The sequence below is a fragment of the Protopterus annectens genome, chromosome 3.part0, assembly GCF_019279795.1.
Source record: "Protopterus annectens isolate FY-2018-M chromosome 3.part0, PAN1.0, whole genome shotgun sequence".
Classification (NCBI taxonomy): domain Eukaryota; kingdom Metazoa; phylum Chordata; order Ceratodontiformes; family Protopteridae; genus Protopterus; species Protopterus annectens.
The window spans coordinates 628,621,460-628,645,477 of record NC_056731.1 but is presented as its reverse complement, the minus strand read 5'-3'; the positions used below and the strand labels follow the sequence as shown (position 1 = coordinate 628,645,477).

The window sequence follows — 24,018 nt, the reverse complement described above, 5'->3', positions numbered from 1 at the left end:
TCCTAGATGAAGGTAGTCCTTGAAGGCTGTCAGAGCATTCTGTACAACTAGCATTTCTTTTTGATTGATATGAAGGTGCATTTGATTTGGGCCCCATTTTCCCTGAATGCACTTCCCTGCCAGATGAGCCCTCCATGCATAGTCTGATGCATCTGTAGTTAGGGTTTGGGTGGCAGGGGGTGGTGTGAATGGCAGTCCCTTGTTTTGGTGGCAGGCCTCTACCAACCATAGGAACTCTAGGCGCAGGCAAGGTATGATAGGAATCATTGTTTCCAGGCTGTGACAATGTTGATTCCACAAACTTTTTAAGTACCACTGAAGTTTCCTCATATGCAGTCCTGCATATGGAATTAGAAGAATGCAGGAGGCCATGAACCCCAAGGCTTGTAGTATTTGTCTTGCAGATAGCAGGCTTTTTGTGGCCACCTGTTTGAAGTAAGTCACCAAATGAATTTGTTTTTCTGGCGTAAGGAAAGCCATCTGGGCAGTTGTATTCAAGCTTGCACCAAGGAATGTAATCTTTTGAGAGGGTACCAGTTGAGATTTCTTTTCATTTAAGGTATACCCTAGACAGGTTAGAACTCTTTTTACAAACGTCAGATGTTTTAGAAGAATGGCCTGGTTTTCTGCCTGAATTAGACAATCATCCAGGTATAGATATATTTCAATATTTCTTTGCCTGCAAAATGCAATTACTGAAGCCAGACATTTTGTGAATATCCTGGGCACAGTAGATAAGCCAAAGGGCAGTGCAGAGAACTAATAATGCATGCAGCCTGCTTTGAAGTGTAGAAATCTTCTGCAAGATTCCCTGACTGGGATATGCAGGTAAGCCTCTTTTAAGTCGAGAGTTGCCAACCAGGCATCCTTGCCTAGCATAGGACATACCTGTTGAAGAGTCAGCATCCTGAATTTTGGAATGTCCAGAAAGGTGTTTAGAGTAGACAGGTCCAGAATTGGACACCATGATTTGTCTTTTCTGGGTACCAGGAAAAGTCTGGAATAGAAACCTTGTCCCTTTTCCACTTCTGGTACTAGCTGAATAGCTCCCATGTTTAGGAGGGAAAGTACTTGTTTCTGAGCCTCTGCCTACTGATTTGGGGGCAGGTCTGGCCACCCGTTTGGAGTTGGTAGCGTGTGGAAATGAAATATGTATCCCTGGGACACTATATTTAGATCCCGTCTGTCCTGGGTTATAAGTTGCCAGTTTCTTGAATGAAGAGCCAGGTTTCCCCCAAAGGGGTGGCTAAGAGATACGTGCTTGATAATTTCAAAGGGAAGTCATTGAGACTGTTTACCATAAGATGGTGCCTTGTTGTTTCCAGATTTGGAAGTGGAAGCACCTCCATTGCTTAGTTCTGAAAGTCCCTTGGGACTGAAACCTGGTGCTTTTGGATTGTCTGGGTTTGGCCGTAGTGGCTCTGGAAGGAACGGGAAAGGACCATTTCTTAGTAGGCCAATGCCTACTAAATCTTGGAGGTTGCACTTGTAAGAAATCTTTCACAGTTTGCATAGATTTCGCTTTATCTTCCATCTTTTTTAGAACTTCTTCAGCCTTATTGCCAAATATATGGTCCTGCTGTAAAGGAGCATCCAAAAGTTTTGCTTTAACATGATCAGGCAGAAATTGCTCCTTAAGCCAAGCATGCCTTCTAAGCACAGACCCAGTAACAGCAGCCCTGCAAGAGGCCTCTAAAGAATCAAAACCACATTGCAAAGTATGTTTGCCAACTTGTTCAGCTGAATGCAATAAATCCTGCAAATCTTTATTCTCCACACAGTCAGAAATCAACATAATTTTCTGTTTAAGCAGTCCCATGATATGCTGTTGATATTTTAGCATATGGAATTGACAGTTTAAAGCCCTGATTGCTAAGGTTGCAGAAGTATAGACTTTTTTACCCCATCTATCCAGCGCCCTAGAGTCTCTATCAGAAGGAGTAGGATTTTTAGCAGTAGAAGCCTTAATGCCCTTGGGGCCCTGAGAAATGGTTTCAGGGTCCGCAACTGGATTTTTGAAAAGGAATTTGTGGGACTCAGGAACCCTGTAGTACCTGTCTGGTTTGCTAGGGGCTGGAGGCAAGGAATCAGGGGCCATACTGGATTCTGAAAACACATCATCAACAATATCTAGTACAGGAGGTATAGCCAAAGGCCTATGCTGAGGAAGAAGAAGGAAATCTCTAAGCCTCTTTTTGGATTCAGAGAAATTCCGACTTTCTCAGTGGAAATGGTCCCTTAAGGTATGTAAAGTTTCCCCAAAAGATAAATCGTCAGGCGGAGAAGCAGAGGGAATGGAATCCTCTGCATCAGAGTCCTCATAAGTAGGTATGGACAAATCCAGATCATTAGAAGAGTCAGAAGAAACAGAGTCCTGTTGAGAAGATTCATAGTCAAATTCAATCTTAGGCCTCTTAGAGGGGGGGGGGGGTTGACTACCCCTGATCAGAGTAATTAAATCTTCAGCCATTTTGATCATTTGTTTTTTAGGCATAGGAGCCTGAACATGTGGCCTGGGTGTCGGTTTTTTAGACATAGATCGAGATTTAGGCCTTAGCACTGAAGTTGGAGTCGGTTTAATATGTAAGTCTGTAGGCCTGAATACACCCTCAGAAGCCGGTGCCTGCTCAGCGGCTCCGGACCCATCCAAGGTAGAGACATCCACATGTTCCATATGTGAAGCATCTCGCGGCATACCGGACTCTGAATGGGTCTCAGTAGAGGCCTGTGAATTAGAAGTAGCAGGTATTGGGCTGCGAAAGTGCCTCACTAAGTACCGGCGAACTGGCAACTGGCTTAGGAGAAGCGTCATCGCCAGTTTTGAACCTCAATGGTCTGTCTCTGTCTTTTTCTTTGTGTTTTTTCAGTATTTCGGTAGTCAGATGGCTAACCAATGTAATTTCTGGATAATTAAACCGAGAACCAAAATATTTTGATGCAAAAACGTACAGACAATGGATAGTGCGCTGATTAAATAAAGCACAAAATCGACAGCAAGGTACATCGTGGTCAGGGCCTAGGCAAGGAATACAGTATGAATGAAAATCCTTATGAGGTATTTGCTTCCCACAAGTAATACAATTATTAACTTTTACTGACATCGGTAAGGAGCAAGAAAAAGTTTCCCCAACGGGGTACTTAGCTTTTAGTTGAAGACTTTGGTTCTGAAACTCAAAAACAAAAATTTCAGGAGTGGGCCGACCGGCACTTGCGATCTGCTTCTGCTTTGGGCACCACGTGTCAAGAAAGACTGGTGTAATGGTGTTGGCTGCATGTTTTATACCCCTGACGACCTGATGTCATGGAAGAAGGGACAGCAACTGACGCAGGACCCAAGACATTGTTAATCAGTCCAACTTAGGGCAACCTGCCAGCAGATTATCCAAATGTAATGACTGCAACAGTGAAACATGATGAACATCCACCATGAAAAACTTTTCAAAAGCAAACTTCACGTTACTTAAGACTGAGGTAGAAGGGTTCACAGCCCCCATGCTAAAGAACAATGCTGTCCAAGCTGCTGAAACCTTTACAAAGGCACTCTATGAGCATCTGCAGGAATGCAAGGATCATGTTATCCCAAGTAAAACCAAGACTCACTCCTCCAAGAAAAAGAAACCAGTCTGGTGGACCCCTGCCATAAACAAGCTATACAACAGAAGGAGGAAACTAGTACAGAAAAGAGTAAAATCCCAAGAAGGAAAGACATCCCTGATCAGTATCAACAAGAAACTATGATCCCTCATTAAATCATCCAAGGCTAGTTTCGAAAGAAAAATTGCCAATGACTCCAAAGATAACCACAAAGCATTCTTTAGCTATGTCAAGAACCTAAGTGGAAACTCTCAGATCTGCTCTGAGTTAGTGCAGAATGGCACAAAATACACTGAACCGACTGATATTGCCAACATTCTGGCAGACAGGTTTAGTGCAAACTTCACCCCACTCTCACCCCCTAAAGGGCCCATAACCATACCAGAAGAATGTAGGGACCTGTCATTCACCGACACACAAGTTAAAACAGCCCTATCCAAAGCCAAAAACACAGCTTCAATGGGACCGGACAGTGTCCCAGGCTGTGTCTTACAAGAGCTTCAAAATGAACTAACCCCTCACCTAAACACACTGTTCAAACACAGCCTCTCTACAGGCTATGTACCCACAGAGTGGTGCACAGCAACAGTTATCCCGTTCCACAATGTTGGAGCCACAACGGACCCAGGGAACTATCGCCCTATAAGCCTGACTAGCCTGGTCTGCAAGGCTATGGAATGCATCATCATGGAACTCATTAACAGAGACATTGGGAATCTCCAAATCTTGGACCCTACCCAGTTTGGCTTTGTTAAGGGCAGATCATGCCTCCTAAACCTGGTGGACTTCTTTGAGACAGTTACCAAGGCATTAGACGAGGGAAAGGAGGTCCACACAGCCTACATAGACCTTGCAAAGGCTTTCAACACCATTCCCCATTTTAGTATTATAGACAAGTTCACCAGCTTGAACATAAACCCCTACATCACGAGAAGGGTTGCCAACTGGCTCATGGATAGAACCCACATGGTGAGAGTTGCAGGATCTATGTCTGACTCTAAACCGGTTGCAAGTGGTGTCCCCCAGGTCTCAGTCCTAGGACCCCTCCTGTTCGGTATATACTTCTCAGAGGTACAGGCAAGCATAGGAGGACTATGGCTGACCAAGTTCACAGACAACTGCAAACTAGGGGCCATAATTGATTCTTCAGCTGATACAGACACCCTCCAGATGGGTCTCACTGAGACGGATACCTGGTGGCAAAATCATGGCCTCAAGCTAAATGCCAAAAAGTGCATAGTCATCCCCTTCGGAAAAAAACAAAGTACCCTTGAACTACCACATAGGTGGTAGTCACCTAAATACAGAAAATGTAATAAGGGATCTGGGGACCCAGTAGATAGTAATCTCTCCTTTGATAATCATATTGCAAGGTTGGTTAGAAAATCCTTCTATGTGGCCCACTTAATCACAAAAGGGTTCGCATCTAGAACAAAAGAGGTTACTGTGCCTCTCTACTCATCATTCATTAGACCCATGATAGAATACAACGCCCCATTTGGGATGTACCTTACAAGACACCTGCAACAGCTAGAAAGACCACAAAAGTACCTCACCAAGAGGATTACTGACCTCAAACAAATGCCCTATGCAGCCCGACTCAAGAAACTCCAGCTGTGCTCAGTTGCATACTGCTTACTCAGAGGTGATCTCTGCCTGTCATACAAGGCCATGTCCAACCCAGAATTGATGGACATGCTCCACCTAAAAAAAAACAAATCCCGGAGAGCCACATGCTCTAGAGATATAAACCTCACCACAACGATAAATAGGACATGCTGGAGGGATAGATTCCTATCCCAGAGACTCCCCATGCTTTGGAAAAGGATTCCAGTATACATCAGGCAGAGCCCCTCACTAACACTCTTCAAGAGAAACCTTGATGGGTGGATGGGAAACAGAAAATTTACCTCGGGGATCGCTGCAGTGGCTCTGTTGGACAGTGGCGCAGGGAACTAATCTTTGGGGGTGGCAAAAACCAACACATTCTGGCTAGGCTTATAAATGCCCTTGGGCAGATAGCCTAGTACTTACCTATGAATCTAAATACCTGAAATATTTAAGAATCTGATTTTAAAGGGGCAGTCACCCAACCACTGGCGTTCCCTTTCTGCTTCAACTAGATTAACGTATACTGGGGCACATTTTGCTCCTATCGCTATCCCTGCAATCTGTTGAAAATATTCTCCTTCAAAATAACAAAAAGTGTTAGCAAAGCCAATTCATCACATTGTAATATAACGTGTATATTCATTGCATCAAACTAGTCATCCTTTAATAGATCTTCCAAAAAATGTTCCAGACCCAACTTGTGGGGGAATCACAGAAAAAAAATAATTACATCAATTGCTACAAAAACAGTATCAGCTTCAAAGACAGTGTCATTCGGCAATTGTAAATAATGCTAAGAGTTCCTCAATATACGAGGCTCTTTTCTAACAAAATTGTAAATATAAAGAATTCAAGAAAAATCTCCTGTGACAGCACTGGTATACAAAGAGTGGTCAGTGCAATCAACTATGATGCTAAAGTAGGCATGTGGTTAGAAAACAATTGATGAGAAATTAATGTGTTACAATGTGGAGGTTTGGTGGCTTAAACAGCAGTATTTTATATACAGAATGTGGAACACAGAAAAACTCACATAAATACCCCCACAAAACAACAAATGACATGAAAAGAACAAGACTCATATTTTCAACATTAATAAAATGGATCACTTGTATTACAAGCATGTGATATTAACACATCTTGCAGTCTCAAAATGATCTTCAATATCTGGGTGTCATTTTTAGGGCCAAGTGTCAGCCACAGTTTGGCCTTGTCACAATTAGAGGAATGTTTCTATGTTTGGCAGGCTCTCTAACAAAAATACAAAAATGCAAAAGAACAGTGAATGTCAGACATTGATATTCTCCTTTAAAGTTGTTTGTTTTTTTTTTTTTGCAAGGGAAATGCTCTGCACCCCCAGTATATGAGGCAACACACTTATACCCCCTGAACTTATATATACCAACTCCAAGACTGCCGTACCTTGGAGAAAAGGGAATAATCTGAATATAACAGTCTCAGACTTTGTATAAGTAAGTCTGCATTTTCAATCATTCAGGGTCGCTATTCACATTAATGAGTCTTCAAATAAATGGTTACATGTTTAGCAACTTATTTCACCAGATGACTTACCAATGGCTGTGCATGCCTTGGTTAGCTCTGAACAAAACAATAACATGAGCCCTACCTTTGTCTTCCACATACTTATTGTCACATGTCGTACGTAGACTGTGCCAAATGCTGCAGCAAGGCTCCTTACGCAGGCCACAAGGGATGTGATATCACACTTATTATGTGTTCCCAGAACTGGTTCCTTGCCAAGCATAGAGGCACTCTTAAAGTACTAGTAATGTTGCTTAAAGCCCTTCAAGAACATGCTACCTCCTGTTAAACGGAGTTTTTGATGCCTTACCAGTGTTCTTGTCCTTTTCCATTCTGCTGCTTTGGGACTCCTGCTGATTTCCAGACTTACATTTTTTGTCTTTCATTTTCAGATCTTGATCTTAGAGATTTGATACTAGTGCAGTTCTGTGAGTTCATATTTGTGTTTAGCTTCAAGAAGTACATCTTGTTACACCCCTTCTATAACACTCTTTGTGGCCCTTTTAATTGCTGAGTTCCATACAGTTTTCAAGATTAAATTTCCTGGTTTATGTGTTATACTGCCGTAACTACTGGGTGCTCTTTTTTATTAATTGTATTATAATGTGCCCAATTTCATAGGCATGCACATGTTGATTGACTGAATGTTCTTCAAGCATCAACCCATTATTCCTACCTACATACATACATACATACAAATATACAGACAGAGACTAGTGTTTATATATAGAGATATGCACATGTGCATATAAATATATATAAAATGAGAAAGGTATACATGCACATACGTGCACGTATACACACACACACATACACACACTCTCTCTCTATATCATGCACTCAGTAAAAAGTATACTTGCAACAAAAATGCATTTAGACATAATTGTTTTGTATACTCTTTGCATTGCCTCTAACTTTTCACTAGCAAAACAGTAATGTTATCAGCTGTGTAGTAAATATAGCTAGACAGTTAATATAATGTAATAATGTAAAATAATCTATTTTGATCAACAAAATTATTCATAGGAGAAACACAAATATCACATAACAGTATACTTACTTATAAAATGCAACATAATCCACTGCAGTATGGCAGCTTTGAAACTCCCATGACTTTAACTTTTGGCACTCGCGATGAGCTCGGAATTTAACCTTTGCAGTCCCCTGGCAAAACACAGGCATGGGCTTTCTTTGTGGTCTGTGGCAAGCTTCATTGGATTCAACCCTCCAGGACTCAGCAAAATCATCAATGTCAAACCTGAAACTGCCATCCCTTGCAATCAAGTCATCTCTTCTGTGTCCATTGTAATTACCACACAGACCACAGAGTCTACCTTTGTGATGGGGAGCAGCCATGACTTCGACAAAACTATCACCATCCCAGGATATCTGTAAGCCTAAAGAAGAAAGCAAAATGTCCATCTTAGAATGCATTTAAATGTTATTTTTGCATTTAGTTGTCCTTCTCAGCACGACAATTATTTGTGCCAACAAATCATTTGATAAAAGACAGTTTACTTAATTACCATATTCTTTATTAAAGACCAAAGATTCCTAAACAGGAGTATTTAATCATTTACTTTATTAGACATGAATTAAGTTAGGTTACAGTGACAAAAATATCTAAATACTGCACTCTGGTATCTGTGGTTCAGAATCCAGTGAAGAGCATTGCACTTGTACAGATGAATGTACTGTGACAGAAAAAACACTATTATTTCAATAAAATAGATAAGTAAACTATAAACTGGCCCATGCACACTGCACTCAGTAAACAAACCTTGAAGTGGTCTGGTTTATGACTTAGTGTACAACACTTGAGAAGACATCAACTTACACATCTGACGAGGTGTGAATTTTAGTTAGTTTTATTTATTTACACATTCACGCATTTATTCACTTCCACACATTAGTGAGATGATCTAGTTTAGACCTTTTTAACTGGACCTGTGCAAAGACAACACAATAATCAAGGGATTAGCTGGCAACCGTAATTTACCTAAAATGAAGAACACATAACTAATCAGTCTAGTTCTAAATAGTTGCAGCACAGAAGCAGTACCAAGTGACTAACAAAAATATTAGTTACTGTTATAATTATAGGCAAATAATATAGATATGATTAGCTAGCTGATAGCAGGCAGTTTGTACTATTAGTCAGATACTAGATTCCAAACTACAGAAGGAAGGCAAAAAAATGAAACAAATGGCAGAAACACCACACCGGAAACTCGGAAAACAGTATAATAGTAAGCGCTTTCGTCTACTAGAATAAGGAAACTTCTTCAGACAATTTTTAAAAAGAAAATAAATGCATTTAAATACAATTATTTGTCATGACATCATTTCCTTAGTAAAAAACCAAGCCTCAATTTAAAGTGCCAAAGCACTTTCAACAAAAGGTAACCCACATCAAGAATAAAACACATACATATAAAAAATACAAATATTCACCTATATACAAATAACTCTATATATTATGCTACAAAATCAAAGATGAATATAGATCTATCTAACTAAAGCTTTTAATTTCAGAACACTCTTAATAGAAACTAAGTCATTTAAACCTGGAGGAACCAAGGCATTTAATTTCAACTGCCAAACAAGTTCCTTCTCCTCTAGTTTCAGGTCCATTGGTCCGCCCTTAATATTATCAGAAGTTTTTTCAATGACCAAAAATTTAAAATCATGCTTAGGAAACAACAAAATATGCCTTGCCAATGCATTATTTAAATTTCTTTTGTCAATGGCATACAGATGCTCATATATTCTATTTTTAAGAGGCCTTTCCGTTTTGCCCACGTAAAAAATGGGGCATTTGGAACATGAGCCCAAGTAAACCACCCCCCTAGTGTTACAATTGAGTTTATCATTAATGTGATACTTTTTGTCATTTATTGTAAAAAAGGTTATCACATTAGTATTATTTATTTATTTATTTATTTAAATTTGTTGACCGGGAGTGTCCGACTGGACGTGGGTCCATTTTCAGCGGAGGCCCGGGGAGAAAAGCTCCACAGTAAAATAAACAGACAGTAGTTACATAGGATTACACAGCGATTAACAATTTAACATAGAAATTACTTACACCATATTTACAGATGAAGAACATAGTACATCAGTAGACAACTAGAATCTTTATCTGTGAAGTACATAACAGGCATTAACAAATGTAACAATGAGAAGTTCCTGCTGTATAATACGTACTAGGCTTATGAGCATCTGAGCTTGCTATAATCAAGGTAGTTAGTGGAGGTGAAAGAAAGGTAGTAGTTGGATGGGGTGGATGATATTAGAGTGGGAGTTGCAAGGGCATAGCCAGCATGTTTTTAGGTGCGCTTTTAATAAAGTTTTGAAGTTGGTGCATGATGGTACAGAGGTAATTGTGGGTGGGAGTGAGTTCCATAATTTGGCTATGGCGCAAGAGAATAGTGCTTCACCAGCAGAGTTATTGGCTTTAGTGATCTGCAAGTGATTTTTGTTGCTGGATCTTAGTGGTCTGGTGGTGCGATAGGGTTGGAGTAGATTCTGGAGGGACGGGACATTTAGTGGATGGTTTACTAGTTTGTGGGCGAGTGAGAGTTGATACCACTGAAGGAGGTGAGGGAGTTCAAGCCAGCCCAGTTCAGCAGAGAGACAGTGGTGACTACGGTAGGATGCCCCTGTGGTGAATTTGGCGATTTTGTTGTAGCAGGTCTCTAGCTTGTTTAGATCACATTGCCTTAGATTGGTATATCCTGGAGAGGCATAAAGTAGGGTGGAGATAAGGTGGGAATTTGCAATTGAAATCTTTGCTGCTTTGGTGAGAAATTGTTTATTTCTGTATAATGCCCCTAGTTTTTTGTGGACTTTTTTTATGGTCATGGATATGTGAATGTCAAATTTTAGTTTATTGTCTATTTCCACTCCTAGCAATTTGGTGTGTTCATTTGGGTATATAATGACCAAAAAATTAAAATCATGCTTAGGAAACAATAATGGGGCTTGGTATGCTTACACCAATGGCAGGCTTCACATTTAAACATCCCACAGTGTGAAGGGTAACATTTCAAGTTGCTGTTTTCTAAGAGTGTTTTCAGGTTCCTGCCTTTCCTAAACACTACACAAGGAAAATCCCCCACATGTTTGTTGATCGAATGGTCATCAAGTAAAAAATACCAGTTTTTTAAAATAATGGATTTCAAAAGGGGGGCATCAATTGAAAATGTGGTTATAAAACTCAGCCTTACTACATCAACATCAGAAGGCCCAAACGATTGTATAAGGTCAACGTCACCAGTAACCGGGTCAAATGTTGGTTCACTAAGAGTGACTTCTAAGCCATTCAAACCATGATAACCCAAACTGACAATACCATTACTATCCTTAATGTTCGATAATGGTTTAAATAAACCACGAGACCTTTTAAAAGAGACCTCATCAATAAGGTTCTCCACTAATTTACTGGGATACCCACGTTTAATGAATATTTCTTTCAATAAACTACATTCATCCATAAATTCATTTTCCAAACTAACCGTCCTTGCAGCCTGGACCAGTTGACCCTTGACAACTCCTCTCTTTTGATGGAAAGGATGGCAAATGGAAAAGTGTAAGAATGCATTCGAGCATGTTGGTTTCCTATATATTTTTGAATAAACCCATTAAGTGAAGGACATTTAACCAATTCAACATCAAGGAAACAGATACTATCAGTTTGGAATTCCCATGTAAATTCAAGGAAATTAGTGAATTTGGTAATGTGTTCAACAAATACTGCAGCAGAGTTTTTATCACCCTGCCAAAGAATGAAAATATCATCCAAATAATGGGTGTACCATGTGGCCTTTTCTTGAAAAACAAAATCCTTAAAAAGAAATTGTATTCCCAGTGTGCCATCACCATGTTTGCAAAAGTGGCCCCACATGGAGGCCCGATGGCTACACCCGTTTTCTATAAATAAAATTCTTTGTTGACAAAAAAAAATATTGCTCAAAACTAGTTCCAACAAGTAAATAATTAAATCAATAGTAGGACCATCCACATGCTGTTCCAACAAAAAATCCCTAACCCATTCACAACCAAGGTCCTGAGGAATAGAAGTATACAAATCACGCACATCAATTGTTAAAAAATTCAAATTCTCAGAAAGAGGGAAATTATCTATAGCCCCTAAAAATGCCCATGAATCCTTACATATCTGGGTTTCATTTTTCAGGGCTTCCTTAAGCTTAGCATCAACAAATTTCACACAACCATAAGTAATAGATTGTCTCCCATCAATGATGGGACGAAAGGGAGGTTTCCTAAATTCTTATGGATTTTAGGAAGGCCAAACAAGGTGGGTGTAATTGGGTAAGGAATTAAAAGAAAATTCAAAAGATCAACATCAATACGTCCCTCAATGAACAAATCATTAATGAAACCTTTAATTCTTTGGTAAGCCCCATTAATTTCATTGAGGGAAACTTTAACATAAGGCTCATTGGTCAACAGCAAGCTCATTTTAAGATAGTAATCTTCATTATCCATAAACACCAACCCACCCCCCTTGTCAGGCTTAATGATGCGAATGATGGCAAACCTTAAGTCATCCAATACATCCTTTTCAGGTTGGGTTAGGTTATTCACTACTAAACTGGATGGACATCTAGTACTCAGGAGTGTTCTAAAATCATTTTTACATATTTTCTCAAACAATAAAATAGAAGGGTGCAAGGCTGGATTAAATATGCTTGCAACCCTAAAGTCTTTAGTGAGACTAGAATTATTCCCAAATAGTACATTTAAATTCAATTTCCTAGTGTATGTTTTCAGGTCAATAAGTGTTCTCGCTAAGTCACTTCTGATTGAAGGGACAAAAGTGAGTCCTTTAGCAAGGACATCAATGAGCAAAGGAGCGAGAATAAAAGTGGAATAATTAAAAATCTTGAAATCTTGTGTACTATTGAGAAGGATCTGAACTGTTCCTTGATGAGTGTTAGTCGGACTAGTATGTCCAACATGGCAAAGAGAAAAAACTACCTCCTCCTCCTGTTCTGGAATTTCTTCTTCCACTGATGTTGTGGCTGAGGAAGGTTTTGTTGCCCCCCAGTATTCGCTTTTTTGCATCCCTGAAAACCCTGACTTTGATTAGAAACATTAGCATTATTAGTGTCATAATTATTTACATTACTGTTCGAATGTTTATTAGCAAGCCTCTCACTTCTCCTAACTGGGGATCCTTTAGTGCTGTCATTCATTTGTATCCCATTATTATCAACCCCCGTTGTAAGATTTTCACCAAAAGAATCCAGGCCCCTATTAGACCCTAAACTGACATTAACATTCAAATTAGAAGGGGGTAAAGGGTATGCCAGACCCTTCTCATAGGCCAAAGAGTCTCTATTAAGTTTCCTGACTTTGTTCTCTTTGATTTTAAGCAAAGCATTTTCTATACTTGAAAAAATACGTAAAAAATCAAATTTATAATGCAAAAACTCATTGTCCAATCAAATACTGGAATCCAATTCCACCAGTTCACCTTTCAAAATGTCAATCTGCTTACAGTAATCCTTAATTAGGAGTTCCATAAACTCAACACCCTGCCGGTCAAATAAGCTCAAAAGTTCTTGGTGGAAGGTTGAGTTTAAGATTAGTCCGGTAGGGAAATGCCATTGTCTGAGTCCTTTTTGGACTTGCTGTCTCTCCACACACTCAGACAGGTACTGCACCTCTATTTATAACTTTTTGAATTTAAAAAGTTTAGTGTCAAAAACTTTCAAATTATTGATTAAAGTACATTCATCAACATCAGGATTCCTAATAATATCAGACTGCAAAGATCCATTAATGAAACAGACTGGCTCTTTAAACCAGTCATCTAAGGACGGAATAACGGATGGCATACTTACTGCACTGCCAGATTCACTGATGGTAAGCAGACGCTCATTCGTTCTATTCAAAATTGACGCCCGGACTCCTGAACAAGGCAATGAAGATGAACTGGAAGTTCCTGAAAGAAGATTACCCCGATCCTGTGATCCAAGGGCAGACGTTGACTTCCTAGGAGCTGTTGAATTAGATAAGCCATTCAAAGCTGAGTTACCAGAACTTCCGAGTCCACTAGGCAAGGCAGTCGCAACCTGGCTAGCCAAACAGTCCACACACTGTGACAGTAGCTCAATTAAAGCAGTTGGTTTATCCAAAGCACCAGGTTCATTATTAGATGAAAGGTCCATAGTGCTAGGCAACGGATCCATAGAATTAAAAAGTGCTTGTGATCCAGGTGCAGTACAATCCTCCATAAAAAAACACACAAATAAACTCGATAAGGTATAACAAACTGCAAAAAAATGAAACAAATGGAGGAAACACCACACCAGAAACTTGGAAAACAGTATAAGAGTAAGCGCTTTCGTTTATTAGAATAAGTAAACTTCTTCAGACAATTTTTAAAAAGAAAATAAATGCACTTAAATACAATTATTTGTCATGACATCATTTCCTTAGTAAAATCCAAGCCTCAATTTAAAGTGCCAAAGCACTTTCAACAAAAGGTAACCCACATCAAGAATAAAACACATACATATAAAAAAATACAAATATTCACCTATATACAAATAACTCTATACATTATGCTACAAAATCAAAGATGAATATAGATCTATCTAACTAAAGCTTTTAATTTCAGAACACTCTTAATAGAAACTAAGTCATTTAAACCTGGAGGAACCAAGGCATTTAATTTCAACTGCCAAACAAGTTCCTTCTCCTCAGAAATCTGGACAAAACCCAACATAATGGAGTGGACAAAGGTCCAAAAATAGGAACAGATTTTAAAGATTGCTTTTATAAACTCAGAAAGTTGTTGGGAGTAAGAATGTTTGTGTTAGTGTGCATTTTACAGAAATATATGAAGTCTGACAATAAAATGTCTGCCATTATCTAATGGCTTCAATTACCAGTGGCTTTCTAGAAAAATACAGTTTTATGAGGAACAGACGGAAACTATGACACAAAAATCTGCACATTCTGCAAAAATCTGGACAGTTGAGAGGTAGTCTGTTAAGATTTTAGGAGGGACCACATAGAAATACAAGGAAAATCAGGTACATTCTATTTCTTTAACTTTGCAGAGTGTACCTGATTTTTCTTGTAGTTTTCTCTCTCCTCTAAGCATATGTCAACAGAATGTTTGGCCACTCAATGGGTAATTCAGTGGCCAGACTTTTTCTATCGGTATATGTTCAATTTACAAATGGCACACTGGTTGGGCTATCACATCACAGTGCTCGTTTTTTAATAGTAAAGAGCTATTATTGCATAATTAAAGAATAGAACAACTTCAAGAGGCAAACATTTAGGGGTTATAATTTTTCCAGCTGACCTGGTTAAATGTGATATAAGTCTTTGTCTTAGAAAAAAACAGCTTCATTTTAAAAATATGGCAAACACATTTCTCTTTTGTTTTATTTTTTTCCTCTTCTCTTCTCTTTTCTTTTTTTAGTAGGAGGGATGTCAAGTTTATCATAGCGAAATTCTGTAACTACAGCACTTACACAAGTTCTGGTGAATGAAATGAGCAATTAGCTCCTCTGCACCCCTGCTCTCCTGATACTTAACTCCAAAATTGCCACACCTTGGAGAAAAGGGAACACTCTGAGGCAATGTGATCTTGGACATAAGTCCCCATTTTTGTACATTCACTCACATTATTCTGGGGCTCATGAGTCTCTGAATGCAGAACTGCTAACAAAGTTTTTATTTTTTTGGACAGATGCTCTCTTAAGCCACATAGAAATGGTGTACTTATTTTAGATCTTGCAAAAACCTATAAAGAAAATTAACATTGCATTCTCTGTCTCAAACTTTGTGTAGCACTTGGTCAATGTCAGCCTTTGCAATGCTATCACTATTTGGTAGAAACATTTGGGTTTCCTTAAAAAAGCATGTTTAGACATCAGTATTGTTGGTATTTCACCTAAGTGCATCGTTGAAGTCAACCTCCATGTAAATAAAGTACAGTAACAGAAGAAAGTATTCTTCAAACATGCCTCTGAATAATTATGATATGTTATACACACTATGTAAACCTACATAGACTGATCAGTAATGGGATTGTTTGGTCTGATGACTAATGGTAACTTGAAAAAGGGATAATTTATGATGAGAAACTACAATTGTCAAAAGAAAATAAAAACAGCCACAATGTACAAACATATCATCTGTTAACAGTATTGAACTACTATTGCAACAAGTACTCTAAAGTTCTCCTGAAGAAAAAGAAAAGGTAACTAGGTCCTCCATAGATCATATAGATTTCTGCTGTGGAAGACTTCAGCTGTTCATCTCAGATTGTCACACCTATAACAAATGCCTAGCATAAGGAGTCACTTTGTACTACATTAATCACAATGGAAGATTAAATGGCTACTGATCATGCTCACGAGATGGGAACCAATAAATCCATAATTATACAGCTTACAGAAACAACATCTGGTGTCACACTAGACTGTCATTAAATTCCTTTTTTTCTTCAAATTGATGCAGCTTGGTGGGTAATATTTCTTCATTTGATGGCATGCATGCTACAACCCCCCCCCCCCATAAAGAGAGCTACAAAAATGAAATGATCTGCAGAAAAATGGATGTTTCCATTGTAGCAACACATACTTTGTAATTCGGTTTAAATCTGAACAAAATATGAATGCCTGAGAAAATGGAGTTTTTGTGGCATTATAGATATGTATCTTCAGTGCCACATAATGTAAATAAGTATGTCATTTCCTAATTTTCATTATAGCACCATACATGTTCATAAATTAATCTGTCATTTACATTGGAAGATAGTATAAAAAAGAAAACACAAATAGCCAGCTACTGTAGCAAGCATTTAAAGCATATATCGCTTGTGGTGGTGCTGCAGTAGCGTTGTTGCCTCACAGTAAGACGTTGTCCTGTTCGATTCTCAGCTAAAGTGTCTTTTGTGTGGAGACATGCGTGAATGGGCGTACCTTCATTGAAGGTAGTGCATCAGGGCTGGCAACTCGGTATGTAAAAATCTACTGCCAATCATTAGCGGACCGGAGTTCCACTGTGGCGACCCCTAACCGGGTAAAGCTGAAAGATACAACAACATTGCTTGGACATCCATGCAGAACAGATGTTCTAATTTTAATATGTATAACCACTGATACGGCAGACAAGTTTTGTAGATGTAACAATTCATTTCTCTTCACAGTTTTCAGTTCTGTAAGCTTTCTCTGGAGTTGTCATTCACGACTGCTAAATTGTTTTGATCAGAAGGCAGACATTAAATATAACTCACTTCTAGCAGTGAAGCATAACAGTAAGAAACAAGGGGGATGATGCAGTTAGATAAAATAACATGCCCTGTTTGAGCACTGATTTTTCAAATGACCTACTTTTCCAACTCAGGCTGTAATTTGACATTTATGAATTTGCATTGTGAAGTAAATTTATGTTAGCTACCATCTACTTAAGTATGTTACTGACAGTAATTTGAGGTATGTGGTCTCCTGCCATGCATACAAGTATGGTGACAATTGCTAAAAATGCACTGCAGAAGGTAGCACTAAACCTGACATAATGTTCCAGTTCCTGAAGTACAACTGTGGCATAACTCTTTATTGCAACTGCTTAACCTTATTTTCAATAAATCCAAAGTGCACATATCACTATAACAGAGTAAGCTGTGAATGTTTAATATGATCAGTATTATAGTCACGTCAGATGGTCACATTACCTATCATGCTGTTCTTTAGTCCTAAGATCTTTATGCCCTCACAGGATCATGATACCTCTACAAAAGTAATTTCTGTAAGCCCCAAACCTACAAAGTAGTTTCATTGAAACCTACATTTCAGTGAAGCCAACACTGTAATCTCTTCACTTTTGTGTAACCTTGGAGATGCTGTATATGTTAGGATGTGTGAACATGGGTTCACCACCACTCTGGGACAATGGAAGCTTACTTCTTGAAGAATAAAAGAAATAACAATGTGTTTTTCAGCAAAACCATTTCAGAAGTTTGGCACATGCCAAAATTACCTTTTACAAGTTAGTATTAGTGTTACATAGGATAGATTAATGCCCTTGTCTCCAAAGAGTGGTGCATACATGGCTAACAGATCCGTTTCCTCTTTTCCTACTCATCTACCTATCTGTATTACTGCTTTAGCCTTTTTCTTCAATATAAGTCTACCTGGCAGTGTTTGGTGAGGTGTACCTTTTAAATAACATAGCAAAACTATTTTAGGAATGTTTGTTCAATTTTATTTATTTAGTTATTTATTGACATTTGTTAACCGGGTTGGTCCAGCTGGGCTTGTGGCCCGTTTTCAGTGGAGACCCGAGGAGAAAAGCTCCAAGAAAAACAGAGATTATACATACAGAGAAGTGATAACATGTGCATTAACATGTGAACAGGAATTGAATAAAAATTTCAAAAAACAGACATTTTGAAGACAACAAAACTGGTAACATATACATTAACATGCAATTAACATGTGATCAAAAATTGTGTAATAGCATTTAAAAGACAAAAGTAAAAAGAGATAAATTTAAGCACTTGTAGTTATGTCTATCCTATGTTATCAGGGTTTTGATTTATTTACATATTTACAAAAAGAGTTATTTCCAATCAGATTAAAGTATTAAGTGTAAGTAGAAATAGATATCTTCAAGTAGGGGGAATACTTTGTAGAGAGGAGGGTACTGAGAGGCGTACCCAGGGAGGGGAGAGAGGGGTTAGGTTGGGTCCTGACAGGGACAGATTTTGGAGTTAAGTAGATGGAGTTTAATTTTTCTTTAAAGTGGAATGGGTGAATGGTGGAGCATATGTCTCTAGAAAGTTTTTTCCTAGTTAGGGCGGTGGAGTATTTATATAAGAGTTTGCCTACAGCTTTTTTTGGTTGGTAGGTGTGTAGTAGCAGCTGATTTGAGGTACAAAGAATATGAGGAGGTGTATAGATAGAGATGAAGGAAGACAGTGCAGGACAAGATGAAGGTTTATAGAGAATGAAGTGTAACATTTGAAGTTGTGATAGCAAACGTAGGTGGGGGAACTCAAGCCAGTGGAGGTATGTAAAGGGCAAGCAGTGATGAGTATCGTTATTGTATGGAGAGTTTGTGATGATGATAAGTTTGTTGGAGTTTGGTTAAGGTTATGGTTTGAATGTTGGTGAACACAGGGGCAGCATAAAGAAGGGAGGGGAGGAGGAGAGCTTGAGCAAGAGAGAGTCTAGCATTTGGAGTTAGAATTTTTTTGTTACGATAAAGTAAACCTACTTTTTGGTTTGTCTTTTTTACGCATTTGAGAAGGTGCATATTAAATTTGAGTTCAACATGGATGATGACTCCTAGCAATTTAGTGTGAGCTTCAGGTTTAATGATTGTGTTATTTGAGGAACTGATAGAAAAGGAGGATTTGTGATGAGTCAGAGAAGGGGGAAGAAATAGCAGAAGTTTGGTCTTTTTTGGGTTGAGGACGAGTAAGTTACTGCTTAGCCACAGTCTGGTAGATGAAAAGGTGTGTTGAGTGAGTGTATGGAGTTCAGAGATGTTATCAGAGATAAAGATGAAAGTTGAATCGTCACCGTATTGTAAGAGGGAAGATTGTTTGCAAGATGTGTGGAGGTCATTAGTGAAGATATTGAATAGGAGGGGACCCAAGATGGAGCCTTGGGGGTACTCCTGTTGGGACAGGTAGGAATGGAGAAGAGGAAGAGAGCCATTTAATGGACTGTTGCCTGCAGGATATGAAACTGGAGAACCAGGAAAGGGCAGAGGAAGACAGATTGAGACAAGCAAGTTTAGATAACAGTAGGGGATGGGAGACAGTGTCAAATGCTTTGGAAAGGTCTATTGTCTATTTTTATCTAGGGCCTCAGCTATGGTATGGGTAAAGGATAGGAGAGCTGTAGTTGTGCTATGGTTGGGAAGAAAGGCATGGTGGGTGGGTGTGAGAGGATTGCTTTGGAGTAGGTATTTTATTAGTTGTGAGTGGATGCATTTTTCGAGAATTTTAGATAAGGGGATAGGATAGCTATGAGGGTCTTTATTAGATACTTGAACATTTTAAAGTTTGAATCACTAAAGAACGAACTTTAGTGATAGAACTTTTAACAGTTCGAATATATATAAAAATTAAAAAATAAAAAAATTAAAAAAAAAGAAAAACTAAAGGGTGTAAGCAGGGGGGCAAGCACCCCTGCACCCCCCACTACTTAAATATACCAACTCCAAGATCGCAATACAGTGTAGGGAATGGGAAATTCTCCATTTCTGCACTGTAGCACACTGAGTGCGATCTCAGAGTTGGTATATTTAAGTAATGGGGGGTGTGGGGGGTGCAGGGGGCTTGCCCCCCCTGCTTAAACCCTTTATTTATTTATGTTTTTAATTTTGTTTTTATAGATATTCAAACTTTTAAAAGTTCAATCACTAAAGTTCGTTCTTTAGTGATTCAAACTTTTAAACGCTCGAATATCTAATATAGACCTTAGCTATGGGACTATAGTTAGATGGGTCAGTAGAGCTACCACCATTGTGTAGGGGTATAGTGAAAAAGGATTTCCATAGGGTGGGTACAGTGGATTCCTGAATGGACCTATTGATTAGTATAGACACTGGGTATGCAATTGAGTCAGCAGCCAGTTTGAGGAAGGAAGGAGGTAGATCATCAGTGGAAGGGGAGCAAGGCTTTAGCTTAAGAAGCAGAGATCAGATATAAGAAGGGGGAAAAGGATGAAAGGTGAACAGGTTATTGTTAAATGTGTAGGCAGGGATAGGTTGGGTTGTAGTGTTACCACTGGATGGTAAGAGCGCTGGAATAGTGTTGATAAAGTGTTTATTCAGTAGGGTAGTTGTTTTTAGAGGGGATATATTAGGGGAGGGGTTAGAGGGGCAGCCAGGAGAGAGAATATTAAGCTGTGTTAAAGAAGGACTTTTTATCAGCATTGGACTGTCTCTTAGTAAGATTTCTGAGATGTCTATAGTTCTGAAGGAGGGGTAATTCTTTAGTTTTGATCCAGGCTTTCCAGGCTTTATCTTGCTGAAGCATAAGGGACTTACTGTCTTTGGAAAGCCAAGGAGTGTAATTGGATTTTATTCTTATCTTTCTAAAGGGAGCAGGGGAGTACAGGGTATTCAGGAAGAATGTATTGAAGCTATTTACTGCTTCATCTAGAGAGATTTGTTTAAGGAGTGACCAGTCAGTGAAAGATAGAATAGAGTTGAACTGGGTAACATTGAAGTTAGTGAGTTTTCGACAATCTCTATAAAGATTAGGTTTGGGTGGATCGCAGGTGAATCTAAGGACAGAGGTGAGTAGGTGGTCACTAAGTTGGTCTGGTAGAGTAGTGGGGTTGTGATAGAGGTTAGGGGAGTTGGTGAGTATCCAGTCAATTATGGAGCTAGAAGTTAAGTTTTTATGAAATCGGGTGGGGGAAGTTATTAGCTGATGGAAACCATATAGATTTATGCTGATTTGCAGGGAGTCAATTTTGAGTTTGGACCAGTCTAGGTTGACATTGCCTAAGATGAGAGTTTCATAGGGAATGTTGTGGAAGAAATAATCTAGGATTTTCTCTAGGATGGGCAAGTTGTTTCCTGGAGGGATGTAGATAGAGGCAATAGGTAGTTGTTTTTGTGTGGGTTGAGGTGGCAGTTTATGATTAAGAGTTCTGCTGGGTGGAAGTCTGACATGGGTGCAGAAAAAGGTAACAGGGTAGGCTATTAGAGTGAAGTATAGCTACACCACCCCCTTTTTTTAGGCATTTATCTGAGCAGTAAATATTATAGCCTGGCGGGCGAATTTCATTGTTACTGATATGAGGCTTAAGCTGTTTCAGATAAGCAAAGGATGTGAGGGGTTGTGTGGGGTATCCAGGCATGGAAGTCAGTGATTTTGTTAGTTAGGCTTTGAATATTAAGACAGTATATGGCTAAGTGTTTAGATATAGTTGAGTTCAGTGTAAGAGAATGAGGATGGCCAAAGGTAGTTGGAGAAGACGGGGAGTTGGAGGGTGAGGGAGATTGGTGAGGATGTAGATGGGGGAGGGGCCGGAGTTAGGGTGGATGTCTCTAGATATGAGTAAGTTATTAGAGAGTACAGAGAGTAAGGTGATATATAATTGTAGTTTGTATAGCTTGGATTTATGATTTATAGGCAGGTGGGAGTATTAAGTACACGTAAGGTGATTGCATTATATATGGCAGTGATGCATTATATATGGTAGTGATGTACCTAGGTGTATGATTTCTGCTCTCTACTGCAAATTGTATGGAACAGGATGTTACGAATGGCACTCCTAACATAGCTGGGTGGAATACTTTGTTTTGCACTACAAACTCTACTCTGTTAGCCATGATGCTGAATATTCCTACAAAGAAAATAGTAGAGATACTGTGATTATATAGTATGTATAAAGCACCTTTACAGAGCTTGAATCAGAATATCTACCACATCCTCTGTAAGCAAAAAGAAAAGCAAGCTTTTAACCATGGCACCTGTGCAGCAAAATTGTTGAAGTAATGAGCTACTCAAAAGTATTTAATAAGATGGAGTTTTCTGCCACATAAATATTCTCCTTAAATGGTTTACTTATTTTTACATTTACAGTAGTAACATTTTCTGTTGCATTAACATTCTCCTTTTATGCTTTTATCATATTTTGCCCATACTTTAGCTCCAAGAACTATTTCACACTTTCTGGTTGACTTCCTTCCGTTTGGTTGGACAGCAGATTTCATGTCAGCAGCCAATAAGGAACAGGATTTTAACTTATTAATGATCATACTGTGCTGTAAATCATACATGTAGCATTCGTTTGTAGGCTGCCTTGAACCCTTCAAGATTACAGTGTTTGAAATGCAGCAGGCGACACACATTTTTCTGCTGTAACTTAATTGCGGTACTGAATGTGCAATTGTCATTGGTGTGATTAGGTATATTAAACGTGAGAAAAAATAAATATTTCATCTGAATAAGACGCAAAAAAAAAGACTTTCTTCTTCATCTGAAAATATTTTCTCATGTTTAATCTTCCCTTTCACTTACAAATGCAATCCATCCTGGCAGCAGCCAGGAATGTGGCAGTTAATTTGTTGACTCTCTGTAGCTGTTAATGTTTAAAATCATATAAAATGATTTAATCTCCCCAGAATAATTTACTTCATTCTGACTGGACAAAAGCTCGCATGTTAACAGTGATTGAGACATAGGATTTTCTTCACTTTGACTGGACAACAGATTTCAAGTTAGCACTGACTTGATGGGCGCGATTTTAAACTCATAGAGAATGTCTTTATTCTCACTCACTTCAATATGATTGCACAATAACATTTATTTTAACAGAGATCAAGGAGTAGGATTTTAAACTTCTGTATTGAATTTCTTTATTTTGATTGCACAACTTCATCTGTCTTAGCAATGATTGCTAGAGATGATTGTAAACTGTGTATAAGAAAGGATAAAATTATTGGCTTTTAGGCAGACTAGCATAGAAGGTACTCAGCAGCTCCACTTGCTTCTACCAAAATCTTAAGTATGCAGGGATTATAATCCAGTCCGTCTTCCACTGCTATTTATACATTTTTGAACATTCCTAATTATCTGTTTTTTTTAACCAATAACACAATATTCTCATTTCATACATTCTGTGTGTTACTCAGCTGGTAGAGCACCTTCTGCGTGGAGTCTGCATGTCCCCCCCCACAGTCGAGTGATGTTAAAGACATGCAGTTAGGTGCATGTAATGTGTTTTATATATCTATGAACTAAATGCATAAAAGCTTACAAAAATACCATATTCAGTGAACTTTAACACTATGAGACCATAGCAACCTGTCATGGTGACATGATCAAGGAGTTCCTATTCTTAGATCCTTTGTGTGTTGCTTCCTTGTAATACATTGAATCACAGCCACCACTCTGTTTTACTTTCTCATTCTCTTCCTAATATTTGAAATTGTTGTTTCAAGGGAAGACAGTATTTTATTTTACATATAACTATGCTAATTCTGTCCTCCCACTTTTGAAGTTACAGCAGTATCCTATTAGACGTCTGTCATGGGTTACTGAAAACTTTTTATATCTGTCTACATGACAAGCCCTAAAAATGTTATTACTTTTTATCCTGTGCTTCAAATTTACTTTCCATACAATCATGAGGATTAAAGCTCAGTCATTTAAATATGATCACTATGTTGTTGTTTCTTTCGGCTTTTCCCGGTTAGGGGTCGCCACAGCGGAACTCCGGTCCGCTAATGATTGGCAGTAGATTTTTA

General features: G+C 38.7%; 1 protein-coding gene across 1 annotated transcript in view; it reads right to left on the bottom strand.

Moving 5' to 3' along the window:
• BMPER (BMP binding endothelial regulator) overlaps positions 1–24,018 on the bottom strand; it is a 1,202,087-nt gene that overhangs the window by 131,991 nt on the left and 1,046,078 nt on the right. Inside the window, exon 13 of the mRNA XM_044065026.1 lies at positions 7,808–8,144. Coding sequence (XP_043920961.1) covers positions 7,808–8,144 — 337 coding nt within the window. The remainder of the gene's footprint in view (positions 1–7,807; positions 8,145–24,018) is intronic.